At 43.9% G+C, this 12600-nt stretch overlaps 1 protein-coding gene across 1 annotated transcript; it reads right to left on the bottom strand.

Annotated features, from left to right (window-relative positions):
* Positions 1–9799: 9799 nt before the first annotated feature.
* LOC144228187 (olfactory receptor 10J1) lies at positions 9800–10756 on the bottom strand. The gene has a single exon (XM_077759993.1). The coding sequence runs from the start codon at positions 10727–10729 to the stop codon at positions 9800–9802; it is 930 nt and encodes a 309-aa protein (XP_077616119.1). The 5' UTR covers positions 10730–10756.
* Between the last annotated feature and the right edge of the window lie 1844 nt (positions 10757–12600).

Here is a 12600-nt window from a genome sequence, read left to right on the forward strand (position 1 = left end):
GACACCAATGCCTTAACGTGTAACCCTTGCAAGTATGCGGCACAAGAAGTTTGCTGGGAAGGACAAGGCTATTAACACATTCACAATGGTGGAAGTGGTGAGGCAGGGTTCAAGATCCCTCCTTCCATCCCATCAGCATGGCTGGGGTGGGGCAGATGAATCAGGGGTCAGACTTTGTTCCAACTCTTCCTGTCTTACACATCTTTTGCGTTTGTATTTTCAACCAAATTTCAAATCAAAGCCTAAAGTCATCCCACATTTTCCCACTGAGCCATTTACCGTTCCCAGGGGAATATATTCGCAGCCAACATTTAATTATCTATCTTTCTGATACAAGATAGTATTGAAGTAAGTACACAAATTTCAAGTCAACTAGCTTGGACTGGCTAGCTTCATGTTGCTGGGCAATTCCCTTAAAATATTCCAGACTCTGTTTGTAAGACAAGGTACTTGGTCATCTCCATGTCTCTTCTAGCTCAGTGATTCCCCAACGGGGCCAACCTGCAGACCTGTTCTGTGACTCTGGGGATACAAAAGGCTTGGGGATGAGCAGGGCAAAAGTAAACTCTAACACAGGAGAAGTGGATCATAGAGAAAACCCCCTATAGATCTTGGAAACTACATTCTACTCAGAGAACATACTTTTAAAAATTACTTTGGTTGAAAAGAATTTTTGTAAGCTGTCGACAGATTTTTTAGTCCTCGATTGTAACTATCTGTCACATACCCAAGCCCCACTGTGCACATTTCCTGAGAATCCAGTCCAGGAGAACACATCAGAAAAGCCTTAAGATAGTATCTTATGGCAACAGGCACATTGATCTGGATACGTGAATATAAGAAAGATGGACGTTCTTTCTCCTTGTGAGGATATTGTAAACGACCAAAGCTGGGTGAATGTTAAACCAAAAAATGATTCATGGTAATTAGAATAGGGGCAGCTTTGGTTAAACGTCCGACTTCAGCTCAGGTCATGATCTCACAGTTCCTGAATTTGAGTCCTATGTGTCTGTGTCTGTCTGTCTTTTTCTCTCTCTCTCTGCCCCTCCCCTGTTCATTCTCTGTCTCTCTCTCTCTCAAAAATAAACAGTAAAAAAGTAATTAGAATGATTTTTTAAGGGAAAGGAAATAGAGTTATTAGAAGAGAGATTTGGGGTTAATGCACTGAAGGAGGAAGATTAACTCTAGTTCACATTCATCACTCAGAAAAAAATCTTTGGACCATTTTTTGCACACGGTGGGAATTTCACATGCAGAGAGGACCTGTACACTGTAGGACCTGTGGACACCACCTTTTTTCATTTAGCTGAAATTGGTATTCATATTAAATCTGTTTCATATGAGAATGAGCCAAAATGGATTATTTTAACAACGAGAAGCCATGCTTTCTTACAGATTTCTTTTTTTCTTTCTTTTTTTTTTGCACTGAATTAAATGAGGTGGCAATCCAAATGCTAAAAACTAATTAATGACTGAAGAAAATAGCGAACATCTATATGATGGTATATTTTGAAGCCTTTAATTTAAATACCATCCTTATGAAGAGGCTGCAATAGTATAGAGAAAAGCTTTTACTATATTAAGTGAAAAAGCAACATGACTTTTTTATATAAAATATTATCTCTGTAAAGTAAAAAACAAAGGGAATGTGCTTTCTCAAATGTCCAGTTAGTTGGATTTTTAAAATTCTCTCCTATATTCTTCCTTATGTATTTTGATATTTTATTTTTTCAGAATGGGCGTTTATTATTTTAGAATTGGGAAACTAGTCTATGGCCATACCACCCTGAATGCACCCGATCTCATCTGATCTCGGAAGCTAAGCGGGGTCGGGCCTGGTTAGTGCTTGGATGGGAGACCTGGGAAACTAAATACTCCTATGAAAACCTTGTGTGTAATCAGTACGATTCCTGAACATACAAAGAATCTGTTGGATGCTTGTAAAAAGAATAGCCATGGATAGATGCAAATAATCAGAAAGGATCTGGTAAATGCAGAACTGATGAAGGTACTGATGGTCTTTCTTGAAAGGATAAACTTGCAAATGATTATTACAGGGTATCCTATTCTTGGGTGTCTGCGTAGAGTTTCAGAAGGACTCCCAGAAACCCAGAAGGGTTCCCAGACCACTGATACCAGAGTGTTCTTTCTTCTTCTTCAAGAGGAGAACCCACAGTAAGGCGGGTAGATGGCGATGCCATGGAGCCCTGGTTAGCAGAGCAAATATCCAGAACAACACCAACAGCAAACAAAACAGAAAACTGCTTACGTGAAAGCGGAAATTAATGCCTTCAGCAGAGGGGAGCTCTTTGCTCCTTTTCAATTAGCCTCTTTCTGTTTACATTGACACCTTTGCCACCTGGTCTTCACAGTCACCCACTTAAACCCTACTCATTAATTTCGAGGCTCAGTCCTCACTCTTCCATTTTTCTCCATGTGACCTCTCCTCAGAGAAATCCTTGACTCTCACAGCTTGACTCTTCACCTTCTGTGGATGGCTCCCCATTTCATATTCGAAGAGGCTCTCACCTGCATATCCAACTTTCTGCTGAGTATTTCCACTTGAAGTCTTTATAATCACCTCAAAGTCAACGATGTGTTTACAACAGAACTGCTCCATATTTCATAATTTCTATGAATCACCTCATGCTTTTTCCACCTAGAATGATCCCCCAGAGTGATTTTGCACTCCACCCTCTTCCTCAAGCTCCTTCTTGAATCTGGGGTCAGGGCCTGGATTGTCATATTTATGTAATATGTTGTTTCCTCCATTCATGCTCTCATCATTTGGGTTCAGGTTCCAGTCATCTCATTATTAATGACATTTGGGAAACAGGGAAAATGTTCTGAATATGGTATAAGGGTCTCCGTTGAAGGCCAAGTTGTGTCTCCACTGAGATTCAGACATTTCAGGGTCAGGCCTCCAGGAATCCATTTACATAAAATACTTTGTGTGTGATAGAACTTCGGTGAAGGGATTCCTACAGGGAGGGGGGAAGGGTGAAGGAGGAGGCTGGAGAGGCACATTTTGTTCTTTGGTGTGGTGTCTGGAAGTGAGGCCACAGGACAGGCTGGCTCTTTGGGGGCTGTTATGCATATACAGGTCAGCCTCTGCTGTCCGGTAACAGCGATGCAGGTTGTGGAAGTTTCTCCACTCTTGAAACTGCAGGGACTCAGTGGCCTAGGGCCTGTTGCTAAAATTCCTAGACATAATCAAAGCACATGAAGACAAAACGAAGCCATACACGAAACATGGTGCTGGTGGTGGTGGTGGTGTGTGTAGAGGGTTAGATCTTAAGGGACATGCTTTCTTCCTGAATGGGAATGGTCAATATTATGCAAATATGTGGAATTGATTTTTTAAAATTTAAATTCAAGTTAGTTAACATACAGTGTCATCTTGGCTTCAGGAGTAGAACCCAGTGCTTCATCGCTTACATACAACACCCAGTGCTCATCCCAACAAGTGCCCTCCTTAATGCCCATCACCCATCTACCCCATCCCACCACCCACTTCCCCTCCAGTAACCCTCAATTTGTTCTTGGTACTTAAGAATTTCTTATGGTTTGCCTCTCTCTCTGTTTTTATCTTATTTTTCCTTCCTTTCCCTTATGTTCATCTGTTGTGTTTCTCTAATTCCATATATGACATGTCTTTCTCCGACTGACTTATTTCACTTAGCCTAGTACCCTCTAGTTCCATCCACGTTGCGCACATAGTGAGATTTTATTCTTTTTCATTACCAAGTAGTGTTCCATTTTATATACCACATTCACATGCACCTGGGCGTTTATAGGAACACTATCAACAATAGCCAAATTATGGGAAGGGCCCAAATGTGGAATTGATTTTTGTCAAAGGTGCCAAAGCAATTCAGTGCAGAAAGGATAATCTTTTCAAAAGAGGATGTTGTAATAACTGGATCTCTAGATGTAAAAAAAGGAAACTTAACCTAAACCCCATACCTTACACAAAATGTAAATGTATCCTACATCTGTTTGTGTACAACCTAACATCATAGAACTTTTAGGAGAAAACCTTCCTCAACTGGAGTTAGGCAGCACATTTTCAGATAGGATACACAAACACAACCATTAAAGACAAAATTGATAAATTGAACTTCAGAGTTGGAAAATCTTGCTTTGTGAAATAACTGTAATGTTAAGGAAAAGACAAGCCACAGACTTGCATAAAATATTTGCAAATAATATATCTGGCAGTAGACTTCTATCCAGAATATGTGAAGAACTCTCAACATTTAAGATCAGGACACAATCCAATTAAAAAAAGGCACAATATTTGATCAGACACTCCACCAAAAAGATATAAGGATGATAAAGACATGAAATTCTATTCAACCTTCTTAGCCATTAGATTAATATAAATTAAAATCACTGTAATACAGCTGTATACCTATTGGGATCGCAGAAATAAAAAATACTAACAATACTAACAGCTTACAAATGAGGAGCCACAGGGACTTTCATATTGGGAAAGCATGTCAGTATAGCCACTCTGGAAAACAGTTTGACGGTGTCTTATAAGGTTAAACACACATTCACCCTAGGACTGAGCAACTCCATTTCTTGTTATTGACCCAAATGAGCAACCACTAAAAACGCTGTACAAAGAGACACACTCAAAATACAATGGAGAAATCAAAATGTAATTCTAAAATATGTTCAAATAACCCACAGGAAGTCATGAGAAAAAGATACAATAGAAAACGAAGTATGTGCTTGAGCCCTGACATGTCAATAATTACTTTAAGTGGTTTAAACAGGTCCTCTGAAAACAGAGATTGGTACAGTGGATTTAATAACATGACCCAACTATATACTCTCTACAAGAATCTAAATATGATATTGGCCAGTAGAAAATAAAAGGATGGAAAATAACAAAGTAGGAGTGGCTATATTAATAGCAGATAAAGAAGACTTCAAAGAAAAGTACTAAGGATTATAGATTTTGGGAGGAAGACCACAGAGAGAAAATGCCATTCTCATTTCATCATATTTAGGGAAGGTTCTCCCAATATGACTTTCCACCGTTGATGTTAATCTCGGTGACCTGGATAAGGTGGTTTTACAGGTTTCTGAAATCAGTTACTCTTTGTAACCCACCTCCCTGCCATACTCTTTGAAAAGAAATCACCATATGTGGTTCACTCTTTTTGTTGTTGTTAGGTTTATTTATTGATTTTGAGAGAGAGCAGGCAAGGAGCAGAGAGAGAGGGAGAGAAAATCCCGAGCAGGCTCAACACCATCAGTGGGGCTCGAACTCACAAACTGGGAGATCATGCCCTGAGCCAAAATCAAGAGTCGGATGCTTGACCAACTGAGCCCCCCCAGGTGCCTCTACGGTTCACTTTTCATACAGTTATGCTCCACCCCTTGAGAGTAGTGTATGTATAGAAATTGTTTGGAATTCATCTCCACCCAAAAGATTGGTCTATTCTCCCCCACTTATTTCTTGTGTTTCCTGTCCTAGGATACCCATTTATGCAAGATTTCTGGATCCTTTTAATGGAGAATGGGCTGTGAAACCGAGATTTGGTTTCTATAACCCGTTACCACATAGATCATTTCTAGCCCTCGCCCCTCGCTTGTCTGTAACTTCCCACACTCACAGTGGAAAACCTGGCTTCTTCCATCTGCCATCCATTTTCTTATGGTGCAGTTCCAGTATGCCTTTATAGCACTTTGAGAATTGTTAACCCGAAGCCCTGTGGGTAACAGTTTTCCAAATTAGAAGACCGTGCTTATGTATAGGTCCTTTTGTGTTTCATCTTCACGAAGTTCGTTCATTTTCAGAGTTATCGAGGTCAGCATTTCTCCCCTTCCCCCTTCGGAGGGGTTGTTTTGTATGTTTGTAATACAGTTAGATTCTTTTGCCTCAGCCTGCATTCTATTCTGGGATCTTCGTCTTCTAAAATGATTTTTCTTTCATTTGCATACATTAAGGTTCACTCTACTGCAACATGCTATGGGTTTTGACAAATGCAGAGTGTCATATCCACCATGATAGGATCATGCAGAATAGTTTCACCCCACCCTAACCCCCCCACCCCCCATGCCTTCGTGCTTCGTCTGTTCAACCTTCTCTCTTTTTCAGACTCCTGGCAACCACTGATCTATGTGCAATCTCTATAGTTTTGCCTTTTACATATATGTGTGTGTAAATGTGTGTGTGTGTGTGTCTGTATATGTATACACACACACAATCCTTCTGGAGGCCAGAAATTCAGCGTAATTCACCACTACACTCTCAGCAGTTAGCACCAGATCTCATCCTCTTAACTGAGGGCCAGCCTTGCTTCTGGAGTTCTAAATGTTTTTCTGACTTGTTTTTATGTTGGAGAAAAGTGGATGCCCACGTCTCCTAACATTTTAGCTGGTCCTCATGAAAATGGCTTGAATTTCTGCCAGAGACATTCTTCCTCTGGGGTCCCCATTCATTGGCGAGGGTGAGGCCTGTGTGGCCCTTCCAATGGGACACATATTCTCTCTGGAAGAAGGTTCTGGGACGAGGTCTCATTTGGGAAATCGGAGGCTCTGGGGAATTCTCTGGCACCTCACTGTCTGTACTGTGAATTGCCCTTGGGTGAGGATACACTCTGGATAAACAAAGTGCCTGCCAGCTGGTACAAACTCAGGTCCTGTTTTCACCCCTTTGTCAATTTTAGCCTTGTTTGTACAGCGCAGAGCTTCACCCCTGCCTCCTTTCTAGAGTGATTCTAAGAAGGCAGCCAAAAACTCTGACTGTGGAGCCAGTGAGGGAAATTTCTGTGGACATTTCCCCTGTGGGGTTGAGAAGGGCTGATGAAACCTTCTGAGTCCGTGATATCTGACTGGGAAGCTCTTCCTTTTAGACAACTGTTTGAAAAACCTGGGTGATAAAGTTTGCAGGAAGTCCAAGGTGGTAAAGTATTCTCAATGGTGCTGGTCTGGAAGCAGAGCCACTCTTGGCCCCAGGGGATGGCCCCCCACACACATAACAAAAGCCCATTGCTTGGTAACAGGCATTTATTTCACTGCCCTCAGGAGAGATAGAGCTTTATGTAGATCACAAAACAATATCCCAAGGCTTAGGTCTTTGTCATGAAATATTAAGCACTCTGTGTTCATTTCTCCATCCCTTTGCCTTATGGCGAGTTCTGCAGAAGCCCATCTCCCCTGCAAGTCTGAGGACTCCCTTCTCAGGGCAAGTGTATGTTGATAGGCCCCACATCTCCCACACATTCTGGCTGTAGAGAAGGCTCCACCGCGATTGTTGAATGCCGGTCAAGCCCTTTGCCTGCGTGATGTTGCTTTTAATCATTCTATTCTTTCCTTTGTGAAATAACCAATGCCAGTGAGTAACTTCTCATTACTTTAGGCCACTGTGGATTCTAGGGAACTTTAGGTATAGTTTGATTTTTGTCATCGCTCAATCCTAGGAGGGAGACTGGTAGTTCTGGTCTGGAGGGCAGATACATGAGCTGTACAGGTTTCTGAATTGGGGCGGGGGGGGGCTTGGTAAAGTTTATTTTAAGAGAGGAGAGAGCACAAGTGGGGAGGAGCAGAGAGAGAGAGAGGGAGAAGGAGAATCCCAAGCAGGCTCCATGATGTCAGCATAGAGCCCGATGTGGGGCTCAATCTCACAAACTGTGAGATCACGACTTGAGCCAAGATCAAGAGTCAGGACTGTTGTAGGTTGACCACAAGCACGGTTAAATACTAACATGCTATTTCTGCTTCTGTAAGTCCGCTTAGCAAGCTTGTGCTTCCCTGTTCTGGTTAACCACACCCTGTATGCAAAGGTTACAGAACACCTCATTACCATTCGGCGTCAGGTGGTCTGTTATGTAGTCACTACCCCAAGGTTTCTCAAATGTCTAACTGTGATTGGTCATTTCAAACCCTCTTATGACAAAGAACTTTAAAATGATAGGTTTCCACCAAAACTAATGTCTGTGTGTCATAATATAATTGGCTACCATGAAATGCTGTAAATTGTAATTGGTTAACTAAATGATGACATATTCTGCCTTGCTGAAATCCATATAAGCTTACTGCTACCTTTGTTCGGGGTCATTCTCTGCATTTTTCTCCTTAAGATCAGGAGATCAGGTTTGGCTCAGCCATGAATAAAATCCTGCCTCGCTTCTATTCAGTGTTGGGTGGTTTTTCCGACAATCACCCTGCTTCAAGGACACTTGAAGCACTGACCAAGCCACCCTGGTGTCCCTGTATTTTCTTTGAAGGCTTTTCTGAGTAATGGACCCACCCTTGAATTCTGGTGGAAGGTGTGTCCTGGCGCTGTGGTGCCCGTGTCTGAGGTCAAGCCTACTTACTGACGCAATGGCAGGCCCTTGTTCTCCTTCACGGGGTCCTCATTGGAGCCCCAGTCTCCAAATCTGTATGAGACTCTGTGATCAGCCTCTGCATCATGGTCTGATTCAGCTTCATCACACCTACATGATTATTTCTGTGTATTACCTCCAGATACTCTACCCCTATTCCCTTTTCCCTAATTTTCTTGGCTTAGATTCTAGAGATCCATACAACTTCTTACATGTCCCATTGGAGCTATGTAAGGGCAAGAAGGATACCAGCAATTCACACAGATGCCTCATATACTAAATCCTCATTTCCCCAAATCTTGGGTGATTACCCTTGTTTAAAAGTTAAAGCCAAAATTTTTTTTAGTTCAGTAGACAAAGCCTTGACAATCTGACCCTAGCCTTCCCCTCTGGTCCTAATCTCCCTCCACCGCCCCCCATTTCCCATGGAGTCGGTCCGGTAACTAATTTGTTTTTTAATCTCCTAAGCGTTCCTCTTGGTTTCATCCCTGTGAATATATACTGTTCCTTCCCTTTGGGATTCATCTCCTCCAATAAATTACCCATCAAGAAATCTCCTACAAATGTTTTAAAGCCAGTTCACATTGCAGATCACCTCCTCTGAGACTTCCCTGACATCTCCAGCAGTTTCCCTCCCTCCCTTCCTCCCGCAATCTGTTGTATGCACAACCTGTTGTAAAGAATTGAAACCATACTTTTAAACGTTTGTCTCAGCCTCTAGAATCTGAGATCCTTGAAGACATGCAGGTAGAGTCTTTCCATCAGCCTTTCCCAGAATCCGGGAGACGGACCTGTTCGTCGCTACTACCTGTGACACACTGTCTGGATTAATAACAGCTGAACCGACCCAGGAGGCTCTTGGAATGTGCCCTTAAACCTGACAAGCTCTGGGATGGCCAGGAACTCTAATTAAACTGTCTGTGGTCAATCACCATCTTTAATAAGCAATTTTGCTAGAAGCTGGGATAAATGAAAGCCAGGGGAAGAAATCTATTTTCCCTTGCTCTCCCATCCAGAGGCCATTCCTCCTATCCACACAGTCACTTATTACTTGATATATCATGTATAAACAGATTCTAACAGGGTCTCCCATTTGGGAAATCCTCACGCTCTTAAATAGGAAGGAATTGTAGGAGAAAATGCATCCTGTGGATTCTGCTGCATCCTCTCTGTTGCCTTCATTAGAAACCAAAATGTCCATGAAGGATCCTGAGCTCACACTGCTTCCTGACCTCTTCTTCGGGCAATTCCTGTCCTCGTTTGTCTACTTACCCACAAAAACAGGGCTAATGCTTTGTTCAGGGGTTTTAAAGTTTTCAGACTCACAGTTGGATGTTGCTGCTGTTCCTCTGCCTCCCTCTGGGGCAGGTCTCTGGGAGCCAAGGCACCCAGCTCTGCTCCTGTTCCTGCTGAAAGTGGATGCTGAGAGCCTCAGCAGGGCACTTCCTGTTTTGTCAGGGAAGCTTCCTGCCCGTGGCACGGAGCAGAGCATCCTTGACCTCCTTGTTCCTCAGGGAGTACACCACTGGGTTCAGCAGGGGGGTGATGACGGTGTAGGTCACTGAGATCAGCTGGTCCTGATCCCTGGTGTTCTCTGACTTGGGCTTGAGGTAGGCGATGGAGGCACAGCCATAGTGGACGATGACGACCGTGAGGTGGGAGGCGCAGGTGGCGAAGGCCTTCTTCCGGCCCTGGGCGGAGGGGATCCTGAGGATGGTGGAGATGATGAGGACGTAGGAGATGAAGACCAGGCCCATGGGAACCACGAGCACCAGCACACTGATGATCACAGTCAGGATCTCGTTGACCGAGGTGTCGATGCAAGAGAGCTTCATCACAGGTCGGATGTCACAGAAGAAATGGGCCACTTTTGTAGCACAGAAAGGCAACCTGAACACAGATGTCACTTGGGTCATGGCTACGATCAGCCCAATGCTGCAGGCACCCCCCACCAGCTGGACACACTCTCTCTTGTTCATAATGACTGAGTATCTCAGGGGGTTGCAGATGGCCACATAGCGGTCATAGCCCATGGCCGTGAGGAGGAAGCAGTTAGTGATGCCGAAGGTTACAAAAAAGAACATCTGGGTGGCACAGCCTGCCCGTGATATGGACTGGTTCATACCTACAAGACTGGAGAGCATCCTTGGGAGAATGACTAGTGTATATACCGTCTCTGAGGAGGACAGCATGCTCAGGAAGAAGTACATGGGCGTGTGCAGGTGGCGGTCGGTTCGGATGATGGTCACAATGACCACATTGCCAGCCAGGGTTAAGATGTACAGTGCAAGGAACACGACAAAAAGTGTGAGCTGGTGCTCACGGAAGCTGGAGAAACCCTGGAAGACAAACTCAATTATGAGAGTGTGGTTCCCTCCCTCCATGGAGTGCTCGCAAAATCTGAAATGGAGAAGAACAGAAGGTGCATAATTTCAACATGGCTGTGAAGTACATTTCTCAGATGGACTGAACTCCATTCTCAGCTGTGAACCTGGGGATGCATTTCCCTGTGCGTTAATCTCTGGGTTGACTTAAAATACTTCTACTCTGTGGCTGTCCTTTACAATTTCCTATGCATCCCAGAATCTATCTGTCTATCAATCTATTTATCTTTCTATTTTTCCTTTCCTTTCCTTTCCTTTCCTTTCCTTTCCTTTCCTTTCCTTTCCTTCCTTTCTCTCACAACATAACTATGTACATTCCCACTCACTTCACCCCACACTTCTCTGGAATGCCCTCCCTCCTTTTCTCCTCTTGTCTAAGTATTTCCTCATTCCTCAAGGACTGTTGTAGGTGTTGACACAGTATCCACAGCTATTGTGCCATGAGGTCCTCACGCTTCCATGGACGATTGTCTCCCTGCCTGTGCCATGCCGTCCACACACAAACGCTCTGCGGCATTACACCTTTTACATCTGCGCGTGTCACCATCTCAGGCTTATGGATCAATTAGATCATTGAAAGTAACTTAAGGGGGCGCCTGGGTGGCTTAGTCGGTTAAGCGTCCGACTTTCGCTTAGGTCATGATCTCGCGGTTCGTGGGTTCGAGCCCCGCGTCAGGCTCTGTGCTGACTGCCAGCTTGGAGCCTGGAGCCTGTTTCAGAGTCTGTAACTCCTTCTCTCTGTGACCCTCCCCTCCTCACGCTGTCTCTCTCTCACTCTTCTAGAAATAAATAAAACATTAAAAAATTAAAAAAAAAAAAAGTAACTTAAGGATTGACTGGAGACCTTTTTTTTTTTTTTCTCTTTCAAGATTATGAAGCCTCCCTTTGCACACCCTTGAGGACGTAGAGGCAAAGCAGACCCAAAGGCTCATATTGTTTCCAAGGAAGAAAAGGCAGATCTAAACCAACCACTGCCCCCTGGCCACTGCTGTCTCGGAGACACGGGCATCGGCCGGCAGGGTGCAGCCTGACTCTGCGATGGTGTGAAGCTGCACTTCCCCAAACTAAAAGACAACTTGACAGCCCCTAGACCTTAGTGGGCAGACACCTGCTCTGCAGAGAGAAGCAGTTCTGCCGGGGAAGATGGAGCACATTCAGTTCTCTCATCGAAAGCCACAGCAGGCACCCCACTAAAGATTCGTCATTGTGGTGAAGGATGGGGCTCAGTCCGATTTGTCATATTTCACATTTTTGTCCCGTTAGACAGTAAGCTCCTATAGGGAATGTAAATTATATCTGATTTGCCTATGCAGATTCAGAAAGACTTGGTATGTAAAGTAAATCACATCAGTGATGAAGGTTATAGGCACAGAGACCTCCTTCCTGTTTATAAAAATTTACTTAAAGGATGTTGGCTACTAGCTGTCACTCATTTACACTAAAACTGCTGAAAGAGTAAAGCTGCACCAGAGACATTTGTGAACAGAGAAAATCATTTTGACACTGAACGATGTGCCAAAAGACATTGAACTTCTCTGGATGGAAACTAGGTGGTGGTCCAGCCAGGAGGTGGCCTGGCAGCTCTACTGTGAAGTCAGAAGCTTGTGTCCCTGCTTCTGATTGTTCTAATGATGGACACAGCTGCTGCCAGCAACTAATGCTGCTTAGTTGCCTGCCATCCACATGACAGACCCACCCAAGGAAGACTTGTCCTATTCCAAATACCCATAGGGTTTCTGCTGAGAAGCCACCGGCCAGGGTGACGTCTGATCTGGCTGATGTCTGTCTGTCCTGAGGTAGAAGGGTGGCTGCTATGACCCGGCTAGCACCCTCCAGCCTTGGGAGCCTGTAAGTCTTGCATGGAAATCAAG

The sequence above is a fragment of the Crocuta crocuta genome, unplaced genomic scaffold (genome assembly GCF_008692635.1).
Source record: "Crocuta crocuta isolate KB4526 unplaced genomic scaffold, BGI_CrCroc_1.0 scaffold133, whole genome shotgun sequence".
In the NCBI taxonomy this organism is placed as follows: Eukaryota; Metazoa; Chordata; class Mammalia; order Carnivora; family Hyaenidae; genus Crocuta; species Crocuta crocuta.